At 41.6% G+C, this 24,276-nt stretch overlaps 1 protein-coding gene across 1 annotated transcript in view; it reads left to right on the forward strand.

The window, feature by feature from the left end:
• Window positions 1–1,748: 1,748 nt before the first annotated feature.
• lmcd1 (LIM and cysteine-rich domains 1) overlaps window positions 1,749–24,276 on the forward strand; it is a 78,925-nt gene continuing 56,397 nt past the window's right edge. Inside the window, exon 1 of the mRNA XM_078414456.1 lies at window positions 1,749–1,993. Coding sequence (XP_078270582.1) covers window positions 1,967–1,993 — 27 coding nt within the window. The 5' untranslated portion in view covers window positions 1,749–1,966. The remainder of the gene's footprint in view (window positions 1,994–24,276) is intronic.

Consider the following 24,276-nt stretch of genomic DNA (forward strand, 5'->3'; position numbering starts at 1 on the left):
AAATTAAAATTACTGCCTCTACCCCAGGAAAGTAAGTGATTTTACCATTTTTATCCATCACTATGTCCTGTGGTGTCTGAATCAACCTACCCATTGTGCTGTAGACCTATTAAGAACCCAAATGTGATTGCGTAAATCCACCCAGCATTGGACACTAACATCATCCGGAAGACACATAATACTATCTTACGATTAGGCGATCCAGAGGTTTCTTATGTAAACTCTAGTCCTAAGAAATCTCATAATGAATTCAACTTTGCCCAACTCAATAAATAAAGATCCAAATTACCAATATCTGAAATTATTTTAGTGTTTTCTGCATTTTGCCTCATATTAACATTGACCTGCTTGGCTTTGCAATATTCTATGCTGTCATAAAATGAGTCCATTTTCATCCAGCTACATTGTCATCTTACCACAAATTAATTTGAGTTTATGATATTCCAAATGAATTTTGCAACCCCTGAAACTCGGAAAACCAGTTCAAATTGCTCTAACATGTCTGGTCTGTCCTTTTTGAATATCGGAGGCAAGGCTTTTAAAAAGTGTTTATTTTGCTTACAATTGGATGTGTGTGCATTGTGAACGATCAGTTGTCTGATACTAGTATTGAAGAAAATCCAAGGACCTATTTTAAATTACACTGCTTCTCATTTCTTTCTCAGTAATTCCTTAACAAGCCACAAATAATCACTTGAGATCTACAGGATCTGCTACAGTGGTACATTCCTCATAGATATACAGAACCATCCCTACACACTACATACTCGGTGCCCTGCAGAAATGTAATGCCTGAATTCAATGATGGCATAACACTGAAGAATAGTAGAAGAGTTGAGGAATGTAACAGAAGGCATGTGCACGAAAAAATATATTGTGGGTCTACATGGATAGGGTCAAAGGTTGTAAAAGTGGAAGGAAGAGGTTGAAGTGGACGTAAGGATTGGAGCCATAAGTCATATGATGCAGATAGGTTGGAGCCCAGCCAGTGAATGGAATAAATCCATTACCACAGGAACACGGAATAGAAACGAGTACTAATAAAGAATCAGGACATGGTTCAACATGTGTACTTAGAATTTGATTCCTCAGAGGAGGAACCAGGAGAGTTTGACGAGGAAAGGGCAATGCCCAAAGTTGAGGTTATTGAGTGGTGTTATGGAAATGGATGTTATTGTTATGGAATTGCTCTTAGAGATGGAGAGAACATGGTGTCAGGGTCAAATACCATACAGAACTTCACATTGTGACAAGTGAGAAGACTGCGAAACACACTCAAATATTACGCCACTGCTAGTTCAAATCAGAGAGAAAGAAAATCCTCACAAGGAGTCAAGCCACCACATGGTGAAAAACCACAAATTGTACACTGATTCATCCTTTTCTATTTAAAGAGAGTTAAGCAAGAAAAAATGGTGAGTTTGATCATTTCACGTAGGAGACGGTCTTTTAAACCTGACTCACAAATACACTTTCAATCCTGCCCATTGATTCAACAAATACTCTGAGGATTGGTGTTTACGTCTCGTCGGCATGGCTGGAAGTCGTTTCCTTGAAAGGGAAGAGGCGATGATAAGAAGCAGGAAACAACTAGTCTTCCCGGCACGAAGGAGGCGAATCAAGCATTTTTCTGGAGCGGGTCAGTGTGGTGCTGACGGTTCGCCCTGACGTCGGGTCTGCCTGGGATGGGCTGGGTGGCAACAGTTGAACCCTCCCATCTCCCGGGGAGGACGGAGGTCCACACTCCCCAGCACCTCCTGATTCGCTCTCCCGGCTTCCGCAAGCCCTGCCCTCCCACTCAAATTAAACCACCTCTGTCTGCACACTCCTGGTGCAGAATTGAACTGACCCGTGGCAACGTGCACAGGGAGCGACTACATCCAGGCACTGTCTACACCAGCACCCGAGGTCGGAGGAGAGAGGAGCCACAGAAGTCGACAATAGGTGCAAGTTTGCAGACTTCCACATGGATCTGAGCACGGGGATGCAGAAGGTAAGACTCGGGTGGTTGAACGCTGTTTGCCGCCAGCAGCTGAGGCTGTTCAGGAGAATTAAACAAACTGTTTAATTGAGAGGGGAAACACAAAAAAGCTGGAGTAACTCAGCGGGTCAGGCAGCATCTCTGGAGAGAAGGAACGGGTGTCGTTTAGGGTCGAGCCCCTTCTGCAGAGGGGAGCTGAAGGGGGGGGGGGGGGGTCTGTGGCATCCTTATGTGGGCAAGTCTCCGACCCTTGTTTCTTGTAATCAGGGTGTAATGTAATCCACCAGTGGAAGGATTTCACATACTTCTTTTACTAGTGGGAAGACTAGTGCATGGTTTAAAACAAATTCTGATCAATAGACAATAGGTACAGGAGGAGGCCGTTCGGCCCTTCGAGCCAGCTCCACCATTCAATGTGATCATGGCTGATCATCCACAATCAGTACCCCGTTCCTGCCTTCTCCCCATACCCCCTGACTCCGCCATCCTTAAGAGCTCTATCCAGCTCTCTCTCTTGAATGCATTCAGAGACTTGGCCTCCACTGCCTTCTGAGGCAGACAATTCGTCACTTTATTTTGACGACCTGCTGGAGTTACTCCAGCATCTTGTGAATAAATACCTTCGACTTGTACCAGCATCTGCAGTTATTTTCTTACACTTTGTTTTGACGGGTGCCCTTTTTGTTTTCAGTTTTGTTTTAAAAAAAAAGTTAATTACTGAGGTAAAAAGTCTGATCGCGAAAAGAGGTCCGCTCACCTGATCAACTCCAAACTCATCTTCCCGCCCCCGTGTGTGTGTGTGTGTGTGAGAGAGAGAGAGAGGGGGCTCACTCGGGGAAGGTACGGGCTGGAGGGAGGCTGGTGGTGACCCTGTTCCCCGAGGCGAGCCTCTGGTGTTGGCGGCTTCCCCGACCGTACAACCCGGAGGCGGGTGGAGACCGTGTGGCGGGGGGCTGGAAGGCTGTAAGACTCTGTCCATGTGCCCGACGGTCTAACTGCTTCTTAAATGTTGCTCTAGTAGTCCCTGCCTCGCCCAGCTTGCCCCATACACCCACCCACCACCATTTGTGTGCAAACAGTCACCCCTCAGATTCCTGTTTTTCACACAGAGAGTGTTGAATCTGTGGAATTCTCTGCCACAGAGGGTAGTTGAGGCCAGTTCATTGGCTATATTCAAGAGGGAGTTAGATGTGGTCCTTGTGGCTAAAGGGATCAGGGGGTATGGAGAGAAGGCAGGTACGGGATATTCAAGTCAAGGCAAGTCAATTTTATTTGTATAGCACATTTAAAAACAACCCACGTTGACCAAAGTGCTGCACATCTGATTAGGAAAAAAAAAAAGAAACATACAGTATCTGAGTTGGATGATCAGCCATGATCATATTGAATGGCGGTGCAGGCTCGAAGGGCCGAATGGCCTACTCCTGCACCTATTTTCTATGTTTCTATATTAAATCTTTCCCCCTTCACCTTAAACCGATGTCCTCTGGTCCTCGATTCACCTACTCTGGGCAAGGGTCTCTGTGCACCTGGCCGATCTATTCCTCCCATGATCTTGTACACCTCTATAAAGATCACCCCTCATACTCCCGCGCCCCACGGAATAGATACAGTCCCAGTCTACTCGACCTCTCCCTGTAGCTCACACCCTCTAGTCCCCTGGCAACATCCCCGTCCCCCGTGCGAGGCACCGAGGCGCCGGAGTCTGTTGACTTCTGTCAAAGGCACTCTCTCTCTCTCTCTCTCCTGGTCTCCCACAGGTCGTCAGGAGGAGTTGTTGCTGCTGCTGCCCACGAGTCTCTTTTCCCCACCAAGAGGGATTGCTCCAAAGAAAGTTTTGCTTTCACAAAATGCTGGAGTAACTCAGCAGGTCAGGCAGCATCTCAGGAGAGAAGGAATGAAGAAGGGTCTGGACCCGAAACGCCACCCATTCCTTCTCTCCTGAGATGCTGCCTGACCTGCTGAGTTACTCCAGCATTTTTTTGTGAATAAATACCTTCGATTTGTACCAGCATCTGCAGTTATTTTCTTATACTGAAAGTTTTGCTTTCGGTCGCTATTTTCCCCGAGCCAGACAACCGGCTGGGAGAAATGCAGAAAACAAGTGTTTTCAGAAGAGAGGGGGTTGCGACCCGAAACGCCACCTATCCTTTTTCCTCGGCGATGCTGCCTGACCCGCTGAGTTACTCCAGCATGTTGCATCTTCGGCGTAAACCAGCATCTGCACTTTCTTGGGTAGACACAAAGTGCTGGAGTAACCCAGCGGGACAGGCAGCATCTCTGGAGAGAAGGAATGGCTGACCTTTCGGGTCGAGACCCTTCTTCAGACTGCACTTCTGTCCTTCTCCTTCTGCACTTTCTTCCGCCACACAGTGTTTGTTTCATCCGGTGTCAGTGCCATGAGGTGCTTGATAGCGTGGGGAGGGACAATGTGTGGGGTTGTCCACATGCAGAAGGTGTTCGGGTTCTCTGTATTTTATCGCCGACAGGACAGAACTATCCCATGAACAAGACCGAATGTTAATAAACGCGCAAAGTGCCGGAGTAACTCAGCAGGTCAGGCAGCAACTGTGGAGAGAATGGACAAGCCTGTCCAATCCCTCCACAAATGCTGCCTAACCTGTTAAGTTACTCCAGCACTTTGTGTTTACACAAGATGCCAGCATCTGCAGTTCCTTGTGTTTTTACTGTTATTTACAGCGGCCCAGATTTATTTTTTGTAGTAGCAACATTTACTAATGATCAATTCTGATATGGAAAGGTTCCCTACTCCGTACCAGTCATTCAAAACAAGTTCATGTTAGAGACTCGTGTTCAATGACTGATTTGTTTCTGAATCGCATCTGGTTGATACCCCTTCCACAGACGTGTCCATGTTACTGAGAGAACACGCCAGTATCCATCCTTAAGTAACTGGAGCTTGGTCTGCTCTTGGTATTCAGATGGCATTGCTCAATGAACAGCCCGTTACCCCCATTAACGGACTACATTGCAACCGTTCTCCTTAATTAAAACAACCACTGAAGCAACGGACTGTGGGGGGAAACATTAGATGCAAGTTTTTCCTTGTTTGAGATCCAGGCCATTTGCCTTTTTTGGGAAGTTGCAAGATTTTTATTAAAATTCCAAATTTAAAGGAATAACTGATTACATTGATAGTTTTGGAAATGTTTTATTGATGAGTATCTTGAATAAGATTTTTGCGATTTAATAAAACCAAATTGACTAACATAGTTATTAGAATTTTGTATAAATTAAACCAATTTAGATTTTGATGAGTTTATGGAGAGACCTGTATTATGATTAGTCTCCAAGAGTCACAAGGAAATCAACTCGTGTAGCCCCAATCTGAATATTTATTTCAGGGCAGGAGAGCACTACCCATTTGCCAGACATGAAAATGGTTGTATGTATCCCTGTCCCCAGACAACTGTTTGGATATGGTGGTTAAACATTTTAAGTGGGTATGTTGGGATAAAAAGAATAATTAAACAGTCAGCAATTAATTGGAAATGGTAGTGAAACAGGCGTCAAAATAATCGGAAGTAGTGCAGTGATTCTTTTATGTAGCATTCAGATAGGATTGGACTTCACGCCCCAATTGTGCTATGGCAGGGCATGGAACATCATCTAACTTATTTGTACTTCATTGCCAAATGAGATATGGAAAAAGAAAATGGATAAATTAAGTTTGGCTAGATTGTGATATAATGTAAATGGAGTGAAATAAAGTGTTATAATTGTCTTTTTAAAAAATAACAATAAAAACGTGAGAGAATTCACACTTGCAAAGTGTGTAATCAGTTCACATGCTTTTGTAATATGTAGAAAGTTAAGATTTCCCATTGCGTGATTATAGTAAGATTTAATTTGTATCCTCTAGTCAAATACAATATCTGCATGTCATCTACAATGCCTTTCAATGGTAAACGAGACCAAAAATGACACTTGTAAACGCAGTGGCTGTGCTGTACAAGCAAAACTTCTGAATTGTTGCATTTGGACATGCATCAATTTCTGATCTGAAGCATCATTTGCACATGAAAAGCAAGCAGCATTAATCATTTCCATATTCTACCTGTCAACAATAATTGCAGTTCTCTGCAAGTTGCCATAGTATGCTGAGCTATATAGCCAATGGCTATCAATAATAATTAATTGAAAATTGGAAGGAATCTTTGAATGCAAACAGATTTTGCTGATCTGTGCTGGTGGTCTGGTCCACTTCCTGCACCAGTGGGAAGATCTGACTCGCTCCACTGTCTTAGAAAAATAGAAAATAGGTGCAGGAGTAGGCCATTCGGCCCTTTGAGCCAGCACCACCATTCAATATGATCATGGCTGATCATTGAGAATCAGTTCCTGCTTTCTCCCCATATCCCTTGATTTCGTTAGCCCTAAGAGCTATATCCAACTCTCTCTTGATCTCTTGTCTTCAGTAGCAACGGTGAAATCCATCTTTTCTCTCTGATGGACCTTCAAACGCTTGATTTATTTGTTGCAGTATTGGCTTGAACAAGAGATTTTTGTTATGGACATCGTCAGGGTAAGGAAGTTGTGGAGTAAGGAGAACGCAAGCTAGCAGAAGCAAGTGACTACTGGAAGAAGAGAATCCACAATACACTACTACTTGGAAAGTCGGCAAGGCGAGAGTGATGAGAGTACAGATTACCATCCTTTATCATTTGTGGTCACATGAATGAATGAATGAATGAATGAATGAATGAATGAATGAATGAATGAATGAATGAATATAACTTTATTGTCATTCAAAACTATACAGACGAGTGCATATTTGAACGAAATTCCGTTGCAACTGGCTCACAATGTGACAACAAATAATAAAAATTGATTAAATAAAAATAAATAAATAAGTAACTCGCACATAAAATAATGGCGGCGGATCATTGTGAATTCAAGAGTCTGATGGCTCGGGGGAAGAAGCTATTGCAGAACCTGGCTGTTCTGCTCCGTGTGCTGCAGTACCTTTGACCAGAGGGCAGCAGGGTGAACAGTCCATGATGGAGATGGGTGGGGTCTTTAAGGATATTTTTGGCCTTGGACAAGCAGCGTTTGTGTGCAATGCCCTGGATGGAAGAAAGTGAAGTCACATGAGAGAATGTTTGATAGTATAGCTACCCGTTTGTTAGCATGGTTGCCTATAATCACCTAAAAGGGTTCATTTTTACAAATCAAATAACAAGTTCATCTTGTCCATGTTTCAACGCACAGTGTATACAATATGCTATGAAGATATTGATTATTTGGGTTTTCACTTATTTTTAATTTATTGCAAATACTTGGAAAGTTTGAATCCATGATTTAGTTTAGAGATATAGTGTGGAAACGGGCCCTTCGGCCCACGGAGTCTATGCCGACCAGCAATCACCCTTACACTAGTTCTATCCTACACACAAGGGACAATTTAGAGAAGCCAATTAACCTCCAAACCTGCATGTCTTTCGAATGTGGGAGGAAACTCCCGAGGAACTTTCCTTGCCGACTTTCCAAGTAGTAGTGTATAGTGGATTCTCTTCTTCCAGTAGTCACTTGCTTCTGCTAGCTTGCATTCTCCTTACTCCACAACTTCCTTACCCTGACGATGTCAACAACAAAAATCTCTTGCACCCGAGGAAAGCCCACACCGTCACAGTGAGAACATACAAACCACATACAGACAGCACTAGTTGTCAGGATCGAACCAGGGTCTTTGGCGCTGTAAGGCAGAAACTCTACCGCTGCGCCACCGTGCCCTGACCTTTCCAACCAATCCATTCTAGTTGTCTCTGGTTTTGATTGGCGAAAGGAAACAGGCCGTTTTGCTAATGGGTACTAGGTCCCATCTAATAAGTGAGTGATTTCACTAAAATGTAGTTATCATTTTCTGAATGGAAGGTATAGATGTTCACTGGCAACATGGCTGAAAGTTGCAGATTATAGAATTCCAGTGGTGTACACTTTGGTTGGCCGGCAAACAAACAACAGACACGATAGTTCACAGATCCCACTTTATCTGTGGTTATTTTGTGGTCTATGAAAAATCATAGCATGGAAATGGGTCTTTCAGCCAAGTCCACATCAATCAAACACTTTTTGTTTTAATGCTAATACTTCCTAAAATCATTCTATTCTCTTCTCATTCCCATCCTCAATTCCATCACTTAACTGCGCATTTGGTGCAATGTACATTGGGTAATTAACCAACCAATTTGTATATTTTTGGAAAGTGTGAGGAGACCAGTGAACTGGGAAAAACACTAAGTCACGGCGAGAACACAAACTCTATGCACATAGCATCAGGGGTCAAGAATGAACTTGAGTTGCTGGAACTCAACTATTTGCACCGCCCCAGTGTGTAAGGTCTCTGAGATTCTTGCTCGAGCAGGGGAATAGGGAGTAATCACTAATTTTATGGAGCTTATTTAAACCAGAGAAGCTAAGCTTCAATCATGTAGCAGCTCTTTACCCATGTGTTGAAGTATAGATATTTTGGGACACTTCAGTCTGGTATGAGAAAGGGCCGTTGACTCATCCTGCTCTTTTCAACACCTTTCAATTCAGCTGTTGTGGTTAGATATATATCTCTATTTATACCCATGACAGAAAAATCAAAAATCAAAAGATAAATCAAACTAAAATGTCAAGGTTGAAGAGGCAACAAAAGAACCCACCGTTAAGAAATTGAAGAACAATCAATTTGGGACTTTAAAGCTAAACAATGGTAGCAATCTGAGCAAAAATAATGATAAAAAAAACATGTACTAATTCTTCATTTAAAGACTAATGGGAATAATGTGTGAAGATGGACACAAAATGCTGGAGTAACTCAGGGGACAGGCAGCATCTCTGGAGAGATTGAATGGGTGATGTTTCAGGTCGAGACACTTCTTCAGACTGAGAGTCGGGGAGAGGTAAACTAGAGATATGTTAGGGTACGGAGAACATGCAAGGTGTGAAGAGGACAGATCAAAGCAGATTGTGGTAAAACAAATGTACAATGGTTCATTGTTGGCTGAGGGAAAGGTGACAACGAGGCATACAAATAGTAAAACTGATCAGGAGTGTGAAATTATTTAGAGAACCTGGGTGGGAGAGAGATGGAAAGCAAGGGTTACTTGAAGTTAGAAAAATTAATATTCATACCGCTGGGTTGTAGGCTGCACAAGCGAAATATGAGGTGCTGTTCCTCCAATTTGCATTCGGCTTCACTCTGACAGTGGAGGAGGCCCAGGACAGAAAGGTCAGTATGGGTATGGGAGGGAGAGTTCAAATGTTTAGCAACTGGGAGATCAGAAGGATGTGTTGCATTTGAGTTATGGGGAAACAAAGGAAACCTAACCCGAAGGTAATTGAGGGTGGGAAGGCTGTGACGGTGGATTGTTAACAATTATTGGTGACTAATGCCAAATTATTAGATCATGATGGGTTTTCTCTGGCCCTCTCTACAGGTATGTGAGTGCATGGGTGAATGGAAGGACATGGTGGCAATATTCAAATTGTGCAGAAGCGAGATGAGGAGATTACAGTATGAAGCATCGCGCTCTCTCTCTCTCTCTCTCTCTCTCTCACACAAACCTTTTGTTTATGGCAAGCTCCTGGCTGTGAAATTGAATGTGACAGGAATGCATGATGGTGGTGAATGATGGGGCACATAGTTTCATTCTGCATGCATTTTAAAGTTATGTTATTCACCAGGTAACCCCAGGGTAAGAGTGCAGCTAAACTTGATCTGCACCAACACTTTCTCTGCATCTGAATCTTGTAATCTTCCACTCATTTACCATTATTAGTTTTTAGGCTTTAAGGAATCTGGGGAGATAATTGTTTAGTAATCATGATTTGATAGGATAATTATAGCTTAATTATCAAAGGACCCTTTGGTCATTTTTAGTGTCTACTAATCACTAACTTGATAACCCACTTAGTGAATCTGATATTAATCATAAACTCTTTACATCAACATTAAAAGCAGAAGAATGATACAACTGGTGTTTACCTGAAGCATTAATATCTCTGATTTTTATGGAATTTCTGTGAATTACATGTATATAAAGTTTATATTCACAGTTTATACCTCCATGTGATCATTGCCTGATTGGAGTGCATCAACATAGGCAGTTATTCCTCTGCTCCAGCTAGCCTCTCCTGCGGAGTTCCACAAGGCTCCATCCTAGGCCCCATTCTCTTCTCTCTATACATGCTCCCCCTTGGCCAAATCATTCAAAGGCACTGCATTTCTTTCCACTGCTATGCCGATGACACTCAGCTTTACCTCCCCCTGAAACCCAACAACCAGTCAAATTTAAACAGCCTCTTACACTGCCTTGAGGACATAAAATGTTGGATGGCACAGAACTTCCTCCAATTAAATGAGACCGTCTGAGGTCATCCTATTCGGCCCCCCCGACTCCATTAAATTGATAACAGGCAGTCTTGGAAGTCTATCCTGCCTAGTCAAACCGCATGTCAAAAACCTCGGCATGATATTTGACTCTGCATTAAAATTTGATAAGCAAGTCAACGCTGTGGTAAAAGCCAGCTTCTTCCAACTTCGAACCATAGCTAAAATCAAACCTTTCCTCCAATTCGACGACACAGAAAAAATCATTCACGCTTTCATTTCCTCCCGCCTAGACTACTGCAACTCCCTATACACTGGGATCAGCCAATCATCCCTGTCCCGCCTGCAACTGGTCCAAAACGCCGCAGCGAGACTCCTGACGGGTACCCGTAAAAGGGACCACATCACCCCGATTCTGGCCTCTCTCCACTGGCTCCCTGTACGATACAGAATCAACTTCAAGCTCCTCCTATTCACGTATAAAGCCCTAAATGGACATTCCCCCCCCTACATCAAAAATCTTCTAACCCCCCTCTCTAACTCCAGGTCCCTCAGGTCGGCCGACTTGGGGCTACTCACTATCCCGCGGTCTAGGCTTAAGCTCAGGGGTGACCGCGCTTTTGCGGTTGCAGCTCCTAGACTGTGGAACAGCATCCCTCTCCCCATCAGAACTGCCCCCTCCATCGACTCCTTTAAGTCCAGGCTCAAAACCTATTTCTACTCCCTAGCGTTTGAGGCTCATTGAGGAGGCGCTGTGAACTGTTTGCGTGCTACTGTATGTTTCATTTTTTTCCTTAGTACCTAATCAGATGTACAGCACTTTGGTCAACGTGGGTTGTTTTTAAATGTGCTATACAAATAAAATTGACTTGACTTGACTTGACCTCCACACACAAACACAAAACTTTTTTATTTCAGTGTTGGGATGCCAAATTGAGCAACTGAATGCATGATTTGTGTTCTGTATTAAACAATGAACATTGTACCCCCCAATTAAAAAGGAAGGGGATAAAAAATCTGGGAGAATTTTGTTCCCGTGTTTGCAATGGTCATCTAGCATGATTTAGACATTCAAGCAGGATGTGAGGATTTGGACTTGCAGCAGAACTGGCAAGTTAGGATACTTGTGTGCACTTCATTGAAGTACAACCAGATAGATTGCTCATGAGACATTGGCTAAGAAATTCTAATGTATCCAGTGTTTGACAAGCACTGAAGTGAAGCACCCAGGGTTACATCTGCATTTGGTCTGGTCCCTTTCCCACTTCCATTCCTTTGGCTCTAATATTTGCATCCAAACCACAAGTTGTGAGAGTTACCTTATCCCTGGTCATTTCAAAAATACATTAAGTATTCTCTATAAGCTTTGTTTCTTTTTGCAGTTGAGACTTTCCTTCTGAGCCTCATTTGCTTCCTTACAGTCTTGAGCTAATTGATGAGATGTGGTAATGTAATCGCATTCCTTTACAATTTTGCTTAAATATTGTGATCCTACAGATGTTTGAATCACTTATTTTCACTCCTTTATCTCTTAGAGTGTGTTCTCACCCTAATTGTCTGGTTTCACACTTCATAAGGTCTTTTATAGATGTAATCTTGTTGTTCTGTTCCTGTTTATCTCTCTTCCTCCAACATAAGGTTGCAGTTCAATTTACTACACTTCCCTTCACAGTCTGCAAGTTTGAAATATAATTCGAATTATATTTCGAACATCCTCTTGCAGTTGGCATTCCTCTGACTACCATCATGCATCACTTCTCAACTTTGATCTTTGTAGATGCATGTTACATTTGTTCACTGCGTGTATCTATACACTGTGAAGAAGGGTCTCGACCCGAAACGTCACCCATTCCTTCTCTCCCGATATGCTGCCTGACCTGCTGAGTTACTCCAGCATTTTGTGAATAAATCGATTTGTACCAGCATCTGCAGTTATTTTCTTATACTATCTATACACTGTAAATGGCTCAATTATAATCATGTATTGTCTTTCCGCTGACTGGTTAGCACGCAACAAAAGCTTTTCACTGTACCTCGGTGCACATGACAATAAACGAAACAAATTTGCTTTAACGATTTATAACTTAATGTTGGCAATGTTAAACAATCTATACCCTGACTAGTCTGAAGAAGGAACTTGACCCGAAACGTCACCCATTCCTTCTCTCCACAGATGCTGTCTGTCCTGCTGAGTTACTCCAGCTTTTTGTGTCTATCTTTAATCTTTACAAGACCGTTCTATTACAACAACAATATTGACACCGCCATGATGGATGGTATAGTGATATAGCATTTAGTGCTACTGTCTTCCCGTTCCAAGGATCCATGTTCAATCTTGACCTCAGCTGCTCTCTGTGTTGAGTTTCTATGTCTCTGTCTCCCCACCCCCTCCCCTTCATGTGACTGTGTGGTTTCTACAGGGTACGTTCCTCTGACAGTACAAGGTTAATTGGTAGGTTAATTGGCTAGTGAAAATACCAGCATAGTGGCCAAAGAACCAAACAGGGAGTTGATGGGTACATAAGTTGCAGGCGGAAAAGGAAAATGGGACCAATGGGATCTCTGTGGGTACCAAAAAACCCTATCCTTTTGTGCTGTTAAAGTAAAATAGGAATATTTTAAAATTGGCTGGTGCACATACCACATTTCACCATATCTTCAAATTACTTCTTGCATGCTGGTACGTGCCTTTATTCAAATCAATAGCATCACCTGTCATGTGATAACATCTACAATGAAGCTAAAGACTGGATGTGAAGTGCATCTAAACTCTTTCTCTAGTATGTCACAGCTCACACTGGCAATCAATGTGGAGATAGTGATGGAGTGGATGTTGCATATACCAGCATCTGGCTTCCAACTCATATTGGATTTCTTTCTTGCATTTGACGTGTGCGTGACATGATGAGGGGTGAACAGCAGATAGGGGATGGTTCCCTATAACCATATAACCATATAACAACTACAGCATGGAAACAGGCCTGTCCGGCCCTACCAGTCCACGCCGACCATTCTCCCTGACCTAGTCTCATCTACCTGCACTCAGACCATAACCCTCTAATCCCCTCCTATCCATATACCTATCCAATTTACTCTTAAATAATAAAATCGAGCCAGCCTCCACCACTTCCACCGGAAGCCCATTCCATACAGCCACCACCCTCTGAGTAAAGAAGTTCCCCCTCATGTTACCCCTAAACCTTTGTCCCTCAATTCTGAAGCTATGTCCCCTTGTTGGAATCTTCCCCACTCTCAAAGGGAAAAGCCTACCCACGTCAACTCTGTCCGTCCCTCTCAAAATTTTAAAAACCTCTATCAAGTCCCCCCTCAACCTTCTACGCTCCAAAGAATAAAGACCCAACCTGTTCAACCTCTCTCTGTAGCCTAAGTGCTGAAACCCAGGCAACATTCTAGTAAATCTCCTCTGTACCCTCTCCATTTTGTCGACATCCTTCCTATAATTTGGCGACCAGAACTGCACACCATACTCCAGATTCGGCCTCACCAATGCCCTGTACAATTTTAACATTACATCCCAACTTCTATACTCGATGCTCTGATTTATAAAGGCAAGCATACCAAACGCCTTCTTCACCACCCTATCCACATGAGATTCCACCTTCAGGGAACAATGCACAGTTATTCCCAGATCCCTCTGTTCCACTGCATTCCTCAATTCCCTACCATTTACCCTGTACGTCCTATTTTAATTTGTCCTACCAAAATGCAGCACCTCACACTTATCAGCATTAAACTCCATCTGCCATCTTTCAGCCCACCCTTCCAAAAGGCCCAAGTCTCTCTGTAGACTTTGAAAATCTACCTCACTATCAACTACACCACCTATCTTAGTATCATCTGCATATTTACTAATCCAATTTGCCACACCATCATCCAGATCATTAATGTAAATGACAAACAACAGTGGACCCAACACAGATCCTTGGGGTACTCCACTAGACACTGGCCTCCAACCTGACATACAATTGTCAACCGTTACCCTCTGGTATCTCCCATTCAGCCATTGTTGAATCCATCTTGCAACCTCACTATTAATACCCAACGATTTAACCTTCTTAATCAACCTTCCATGTGGAACCTTGTCAAATGCCTTACTGAAGTCCATATAGACAACATCCACAGCCTTGCCCTTATCAATTTCCCTGGTAACCTCTTCAAAAAATTCAAGAAGATTAGTCAAACATGACCTTCCAGGCACAAATCCATGTTGACTGTTTCTAATCAGGCCTTGATTATCCAAATAATTATATATATTGTACCTAAGTATCTTTTCCATTAATTTTCCCACCACAGACGTCAAACTAATAGGTCTATAATTGCTAGGTTTGCTTTTAGAACCTTTTTTAAACAAAGGCACAACATGCGCAATGCGCCAATCTTCCGGCACCATCCCCGTTTCTAATGACGTTTGAAATATTTCCGTCATAGCCCCTGCTATTTCTGCACTAACTTCCCTCAATGTCCTAGGGAATATCCTATCAGGACCTGGAGACTTATCCACTTTTATATTTTTCATAAGTGTCCGTACCTCCTCTTCTTTAATCCTCCTAATTTCCATCACTACTCTACTTGTTTCGCTTACCTCACATAATTCAATATCCTTCTCCTCGGTAAATACCGAAGAAAAGAAATTGTTTAATATCTCCCCCATTTCTTCCGGCTCAGCACATAGCTGTCCACTCTGACTCTCTAATGGACCAATTTTATCCCTCACTATCCTTTTGCTATTGACATATCTGTAGAACCCCTTGGGGTTTACTTTTACATTACTTGCCAAAGCAGCCTCATATCTTTTTTTCGCTTTTCTAATTTCCTTCTTAAGATTCCTTTTACATTCTTTATATTCCTCAAGAACCTCATTTACTCCCTGCCGCTTATATTTATTGTATATCTCCCTCTTTTTCCGAACCGTGTCCAATTTCCCTGGAAAACCACGGCTCTTTCAAATTATTATTCTTTCCTTTCCACCGAACAGGGACATAAAGACTCTGTACTCTCAAAATTTCACCTTTAAATATCCTCCATTTCTCTATTATATCCTTTTCATAAAACAAAAATTTCCATTTCACTCCTTTTAAATCCTTTCTCATCTCCTCAAAATTAGCCTTTCTCCAATCCAAAATCTCAACCCTTGGTCCAGATTTGACCTTCTCCATAATGATATTGAAACTAATGGCATTGTGATCACTAGACCCAAAGTGCTCCTCAACACATACCTCCGTCACCTGACCCATCTCATTTCCTAACAGGAGGTCCAACACTGCCCCTTCTCTGGTAGGCACCTCTACGTATTGCTGCAAAAAACTATCCTGCACACATTTTACAAACTCCAAACCATCCAGCCCTTTAACAGAATGTGATTCCCAGTCTACAGTCAACTTGGTTTGGGGTGTTGTTTCCACTGAATCCAATCTCCATGGAGCTGCCCTTTAACTTCACTGATGTTGACCTATACACTCCATCTCGTGAATAATAATGGGTTAAGGCTGTTTTAAAATAATCAACTTTGATATGTGTAGCATTATACTGATCCAAGGTAGATTAATGTGTTTGCTAAACAAAATTGGGAATTCTAGGGGACAAAGGAAGGGAAAATATGTCAATTTTTGCACGTGATTTTTGGGAATGATTCACTGTAACAAAAGATCAGTCTGTGAAACACTAGCTAATTACTTGGGGACAATTTTTTTCCCGAAAAGCCATTACGTTTGTGTTTCCAATAGATGGGGACAGTTCAATTTTAAAAAATACATTGTTCAAACCTCCATCTCGAATACAATGCAGTTTTGAAAAGCTGTTTGAAAAAATATTTGCTATTTTCTTTGTGAATTGCAATTGGACATGATGGTTATAGAGGTTGTTGATGTCGAAGGTTTAGATTTTGTAGAAGAGGCTTCTTTGGAAAGACCTTTTTTTTCTTGGTTTGTGGAAGTTGAATCGGACAAGATGTCTCTATGTCAAAGGATTAAAATATCAAACGACAGAAGATTAAAAATATGGAAACGTTAGAAAATTGGGAAAACTGCCAAAAATTTACAGTAATTAAATAACCCAGTGCAATAAATTATGATGGGAAGTCAAAAGTATGAATGGGTTCCAGCGGTATTAAATGTGTCTTTCTTCAGAGATATACAAAGAGGCTCTACACCATCTGAAGAGTAATCTTCAGAAACTGCAAGAGAAAGTGCAGGAATTTAAATCTGAGCACTTCTATCAGGGCATGTTAAGCATATTGTAGACAGTTAGCTCTATCAATACATCAACATGCGACAGAAGTATTGTAATAAACAACCATACGTTCATCATTTAAACATGAGTGCCTGTGCCATAGAACCAAGTGAACAGATGAATCCACAGCCTTTTGTGCGCTTGGCCCAGAATGAATGGTGCAGGTGCCAGCGTACAGAAGGGGGAGCAGAAATGTACATGCTTAATTCAGCGCCCTGAATGCCAGGCTAACACAAGTTAGCCTGATAGCTAATGGGACCAACCTACCCACAGATTTACGAACAGGTCACCTGCTACTTCCAACCTTTGTTGAGTGCCTCCGAGATGGATTCTTAGAGCAGCTTGCACTGGAGCCTAGCAGAGAGAAGGCAATTCTGGATTTAGTGTTGTCCAATGAATGAGATTTAATAAGGGAACCCAAGGTAAAGGAACCGCTTGGAGGTATTGACCATAATATGATTAGTTTTAATCTGCAATTTGAGAGGGAGAAGGTTAAATCAGAAGTGTCAGTGTTGCAGTTGAACAAAGGGGACTATGAAGGCATGAGAGAGGGGCTGGCCAAGGTCGACTGGAAAAGGATCCTAGCAGGAATGACGGTGGAACTTCTGGGCATAATCCAAAAGATGCAGGATCATTTCATTCCAAAGAGGAAGAAATATTCTAAGGGGAGTAAGAGGCAACCGTGGCTGACAAGGGAAGTTAGGGATGGAATAAAACTTAAAAAAAGATGTATAACATAGCAAAGAGTAGCAGGAAGCCAGAGGATTGGGCAACTTTCAAAGGACAACAGAAGATAACAAAAAAGGCAAAACGGGCTGAAAAGATGAAGTACAAGGCTAAGCAGGTCAAGAATATAAAGGATAGTTAAAGCTTCTTCAGGTATGTTAAGAGAAAAAGATTAGTAAAGACAAATGTGCGTCCCTTGAAGGCAGAAACGGGTGAAATTATTATGGGGAACAAGGAAAATGGCAGAAGAATTGAAAATAGGTATTTCGGATCCGTCTTCACTAAGGGAGACTCAAACAATCTCCCAGATGTACTAGAGGACAGAGGATCTAGGGAGACATAGGAACTGAAAGAAATTTGCATTAGACGAGATCATTTTCCAATGTTCTATAGATTCAGGATCAGTTCCTGTGGATTGGAGGGTAGCTAATGTTATCCCACTTTTCAAGAATTGAGCGAGAGAGAAAACGGGGAATTATAGACCAATTAGCCTGACATCGGTGGTGGGGAAGATGCTGAAGTCAATTATTAAAGAGGTAATAACGGCACATTTGGATACCAGTAAAAGGATTGGTCCAAGTCAGCATGGATTTATGAAGGGGAAATCCTGCTTGACTAATCTTCTGGAATGTTTTGAGGATGTGACAAGTAAAATTATGAAGGAGAGCCAGTGGATGTAATGTATCTAGACTTTCAAAAAGCCTTTGATAAGGTCCCACACAGGAGATTGTTGAGCAAAATTAGTGTCACTTTGGCGGCAAAAACAAGGAGGCAGATTATTATCTCAGCTTAGGGAAAGGGGAAGTGCAACGAGACCTGGGTGTCCTTGTACACCAGTCACTGAAAGTAAGCGTGCAGGTACAGCAGGCAGTGAAGAAAGCTAATGGCATGTTGGCCTTCATAACGAGAGGATTTGAGTATAGGGGTAAAGAGGTCCTTCTGCAATTGTATAGAGTCCTATTGAGACCACATCTGGAGTATTGTGTGCAGTTTTGGTCTCCTAATTTGAGGAAGGTCGTCCTTGCTATTGAGCTAGTGCAGTGAAGGTTCACAAGGTTAATCCCCGGGATGGTGGGACTGTCATACGAGGAAAGATTGGAAAGACTGTGCTTGTATTCACTGAAGGAGAGGGGATCTTATAGAGATGTATAAAATTATAAAAGGACTGGACAAGCTGGATGCAGGAAAAATATTCCCAATGTTGGGGAAGTCCAGAACCAGGGGCCACAGTCTAAGAATTAAGGTGAGGCCATTTAAAACTGAGGTGAGAAGCAACTTTTTCACCCAGAGAGTTGCGAATTTGTGGAATTCTCTACCACAGAAGGCAGTGGAGGCCAATTCACATGATGAATGTAAAAGAGAGTTAGATAGAGCTCTAGGGGCTAGTGGAATCAAGGGATATGGGGAGAAGGCAGGCACAGGTTACTGATTGTGGATGATCAGCCATGATCACAATGAATGGCTCAAAGGGCCAAATGGCCTCCTCCTGCACCTATTTTCTATGTTTCTATGAGATATCAGATACTAGTGTTCCAGGGATCACCTGGCTATTTTGGTGCCTTCAGTAGGTGTCCTCTGCTCTCCATTTTCTCCATTGGTGTTGTTCTTATGTTTAATATGCACTTGGTTGGGGAAACTTCAAAAATGAATTTGAAGAAATGATTGTCCAAATGTAAAACATTTTCATGCTGGGGCTGAGCATTCGCAGGATACTGGGCAGAAAGAGAACACAGTATTGCTTCTTGCTGAATTTTGCTTGCTTAGCTTCGCCTTTTCTTACAGGGTACAATAAAAAGTAAGCAAAAGAATCTAACATCTCAATGTGAATTCACATTTGCAAGCACTTTGGCAGAAGTATAGTTGAGTTTAAGTTTAGTTTAGTTTGGAGATACAGTGCGGAAACAGGTCCTTCGGCCCACCGGGTCTGCGCCGACCAGCGATTCCTGCATAATAACACTATCCTACACCCACTAGGGACAATTTTTACATTTACCAAGCCAATTCACCTACAAACCTGTAGGTCTTTGGAGTGTAGGAGGAAACCGAAGATCTCAGAGAAAACCCATGCAAGTCATGGGCAGAACGTACAAACTCCGTACAGACAGCACCCGTAGTCGGGATCGGACCCGTGATCCGGCACCGCATTCGCTGTAATGCAGCAACTCTACCATTACGCCACCATGCCGCCACATTCATTCAGTATTCACTGAAAAAGACTAAAAATACCTGTCTTTCCTCACAAAATTATCTGTTGTCTGTATAGAAGTGAAATTACATTGATAATTCTAATCCTGAAAATCAATACTTATATTAATAATTGCAATGATTTAAGGAGACGTTTGATGGAAAAGATAACTTTTTGTAGGTTTGCTAATATTGATCCATTGATAGTACATTTATTTCTGTCAGAAATCACAGCACCTGTAATAAACCTGATCTCATTCGCATCACCTCACCTGCAACTGCTAATTGTAGACCTCCTCTTATAAAACAAAGTGGGAGCTGTGACTTTAACCTTTCTTTGAAAATGCTGCACAGAAATAATCCAAAAGTTCGTGGGTCTAGTCCAATGACCACAGGCAAATTCCACTGTCTGATCAGAGAAGGATGAAAACATGTGTCTCTCCCAACCACAATGAGATTCCATCACAACTGCTAAAGCAATCATGCATTTTTCCATATTATTGCATTTATTTGAAATAGTCTTGCTTCAGAGTGTGAATGCATCATAAATATTCATTAAGTACAGTTGGATCATGATTAGATGAATTGAATTCATAATATATAAGATTAACAGCTAATAAACAGGATGTTGTTCAATTCTGAAAACAGCCTATTTGCACAATGCTGTGATTTTTATTTTTTTTTCCAATCTGCAGACAGTATTTGGATCAAACATTATGTCCGCTAGCTATTGGGTTTTGTAGTGTCCATAAATGGAAGGAAACACAAATATGATTTGTTGATTTACTGGCTAGAATGCAGAACAAAGTGGTTTTTTTCCACTGTATCTTGCCAAACATGACAATAATCATAAACAAATGTCTACCCGAGGCACTTATTAAATGCCTATACGTTTTAAGTTTTAACTGAGTTTGAGAAAATATGTTTACTTCAGTTTCTAAATGGTGGCAATAGAACTGGTTCAAAGAAGTACATGTATTTTAGACAATGATTGGGGATGTCCACATCTCCAATGATAGACACAAAATGCTCGAGTATCTCAGTGGGACAGGCAGCATCTCTGGAGAGAAGGAATGGGTGTTGTTTCGGGTTGAGACTCTTCGTGGCCTTGCACTCAGTACCACCCCAATCTGGGCACCTTCAGGGGATTTGTGATCTGATGGGAATGTCAGGTGCTTATAAAATATTCTCCCCGCTAACCTCCTAAGAACATTACACTTTATTGGATGAGGTGAAGTTGAGTTTTTCCATGACAGACTATGATTATTGCTTAACAATGCCTGTAATCATGAAAAAATATTCAGTTTATCCTATTTTCAAATCTTTTATTTTGAAAAAATAAAAATGAAAATGTCCTGCAGTGGTCAGAAGTCTGAAATAAAACAGAAAATTCAACATGAATTTTGAAAGTTCAACAGGAAAGTTGCAACTCCAGGGATTTATTCTCTTGCAGAGGGCTGTGGCTGTCTGGCAATGAACACATTCAAGGCTAGGGTGAATTAAAAGTCTGGGATATGACCAGAGAGTCGGGTGAGAAAACAGAGGGCCATCAATGATCTGAATGCAATTCATGGGAAGCAACAAAAAAATTAAAATGCAGAAAATGATGGATGTATTAACCAAGTTAGACAGCATCTGTGAAGAGAGACAGGGTTAATGTTTCAGCTCCCCCCCAGTTGGTCCACAAATTGACTGACACTTTGGCATGATTGAATTTGCATCCAAAAAACTTCAAATGGCTGTGAGTGATAATCAAAAAAACCTGTAGATTCTCGAAATCTAAAATAAAAACAGTAAATACTGAAAATGATCAACAGATCAGGCCACAACTGTGGGAAGAGAACCAGAGCGAATGTTTCAGGTCGAGGATTCTTTGTCAGGGAAACATTAGTAGTGTTTCTCCTTCTGCACATGTGGCCTGACCTGCTGAGTATTACCCGCATTTTCTGCTTTTAAAGTGTTTTGGGGTGTCCTAGCTTTTGGTAGGTACAGCAAGCGTACAAGGCTGGAGCTTGCTTATTAGTCAAGTGTTTGGAGGACTCAGCTTTTGATCTAAAGGCACAAGTTTAAATACCATCATTGCATTTGGGTGGATTCCAGTTCAAGTATTCAAATTAAAATCTAAAATAAAAGCTGGTGCAATGGTTACTGACTGTATGTAAAAATCCTTCTGGTTTAGTAATGTTCTTCAATGAAGAAAATCAGCAGTCTTTAGTTGATCCATGTGTTCTCTGATCTGAGAATGTGTTGACTCGTGAAGGAATGTAAGTCTCGCCGCCAGTGCCCACATCCAGTCAATGAGTATACTTTTAAAAGACACTTCATAAAGTGAAGAATGATGGAGGGATTTTAAAGTTGACAGATTAGATTGGAACTGGAACTGACAACTTTGGACACCTAATTCATATTTCACATTTTTCTTTGAGCTGATTTCTTTTCAACCAGTTTCTCTTTTCATCATCAACACAATTCCATCAGCACTAGCCTATTGTATCTGTGCAGTTATGGTGAGCTGTATAAAACCGCACAATTGCGCCACCGATTGAATTCTTCCATGGAAAAATGCCTGTGCTTTTGGAAACAACACAGGGTCCACTTTCAAAGCTGTTTAATTGTGATATCTTACTGTTGAAACCTTCACTTATCAGTGCTAAGTTACTCTTCTAGTCAGTGCAGAGTTGATGTTCTTTGTGCAATGCATTTCAGAGATAGTACCTTTAGTGATTTGTTGCACATGTTCTGACTGTAATCTTTGTGTTCCCTCATCTGTAAACATCTAAGGACCTACTGAAAGGAGAAACGTTCCTCACATTTACCAAGCAGTCTCTTAAAATTTAATAGTTTAGAACATTCTTCCTCTCTGCCATAAGCAACCAATCTGTAAAATTGGATAGAAATTTCAAAAGCACAGTAACTACTTGCTGGAAACAAGAATTGGAAATATTAAACACAATATTCAGCCCTTTATCAAAGGCAAAACCCCGAAAAAAATGGACATTATAGTTTCAAAATTGAACATCATAGTTGCTCAATCTGTCAAGGTGAGGGGAAAGGGGAATAAATAAGGGGAAATGGTTATTGTATTTATCTTCTCCCCTTTTTTATTTTATTTAGTACAACTATCTCACCTTGTCACTATTTCTTTTAAGAAGAACATGCATTCATAATAGTAACCTATCTGCCTTCCCATAGATGCTGGTGAACCTGCTTTTGGCTGGTGTTTGAGAGAATAAGCCCCTGATATTTGGATTCAAATGCAATTCCAGCATAGCTCCAGACTCCTGAGATGTTGTTGACATCCTTTCGGTTTAACTATTTTTGTTTCAAATGTAGTTCTGATTGATGAGCAGAGAGAGTGCTCCACAGTATTCTCACACAAAATATTGTGCAATGTTGGAAACTTCCAGGACTTTCTTAAACCGAGACTAATGCAATACCATGAATGGTGATCAGTGTTTGGCTTATCGCATTTGCAGTGATTTTGTTTTTTAATGCAGCCTTTTGTGAAATGTAGTAGAAATTTCAGAAATGTTAATCGGGGGCAAAAGGCGTACACAGCTGGACTAATTTAAATGCCCTGTTAGACATGAAACATGTCTAAATATGTTCAGACCCAAAAGTCTGCCTTTGCACCATGGTCTCTTTGTATACATCATAAAGTAGACATTTCAAATTGGTAAATGGATTGAGCAGGAGTTGCAGGCTGGCCTGTATATTTAAATGACACAGTGTCTGCTGCAGTATTGTGTCTGAATGGTAGAGAGAAAGAATGTAAGAAATAAATACAGGACTGGACATTTGAACTTTGAATCTGCTCAATCATTTAATTAACTAAATTTGGAACTGCCAGCAGTTGGACCGTACAACAGTAATAAGTCGAGGTCTTCCACGTTTGACGACCCCGTTGATTTCAATGGGGATTGTAGAACTGAGAAGCAAATAGACAATAGGCACAGGAGTAGGTCATTTGGCCCTTCGAGCCAGCGCCGCCATTCAATGTGATCATAGCTGATCATTCACAATCAGTACCCGGTTCCTGCCTTCTCCCCATACCCACTGACTCCGCTATCTTTAAGAGCTCTATCTAGCTCTCTCTTGAAAGCATCCAGAGAATTGGTCTCCACTGCCTTCTGAGGCAGAGAATTCCACAGATTTACAACTCTCTGACTGAAAAAGTTTTTCCTCATCTCCGTTCTAAATGGCCTACCCTTTATTCTTAAACTGTGGTCCCTGGTTCTGGACTCCCCCAACATTGGGAACATGTTTCCTGCCTCTAACGTGTCCAATCCCTTAATAATCTTATATGTTTCAATAAGATCCCCTCTCATCCTTCTAAATTCCAGTGTATACAAGCCTAGTCGCTCCAGTCTTTCAACATACGACAATCCCGCCATTCCGGGAATTAACCTAATGAACCTACGCTGCACTCCCTCAATAGCAAGAATATCCTTCCTCAAATTTGAAGACCAAAACTACACACAGTACTCCAGGTGTGGTCTCACTAGGGCCCTGTACAACTGGAGAAGGACCTCTTTGCTCCTATACTCAACTCCTCTTGTCATAAAGGCCAAAATGTCATCAGCTTTTTTCACTGCCTGCTGTACGTGCATGTTAACTTCAGATCTCTTTGTACTTTCCCATTTCCTAACTTGACACCATTCAGATAATAATCTGCCTTCCAAAGAGTAAGTTGCTTAATTTTTTTTTGTTATCTCAATTTTATTTATGGGTCTCTATAACGGAATGTTCTTGGATTTATGACTGTTACATTCCTGGAAAACGTTTCATTAAGCAA

This window comes from Rhinoraja longicauda, chromosome 17 (assembly GCF_053455715.1).
Source record: "Rhinoraja longicauda isolate Sanriku21f chromosome 17, sRhiLon1.1, whole genome shotgun sequence".
NCBI lineage: Eukaryota > Metazoa > Chordata > Chondrichthyes > Rajiformes > Arhynchobatidae > Rhinoraja > Rhinoraja longicauda.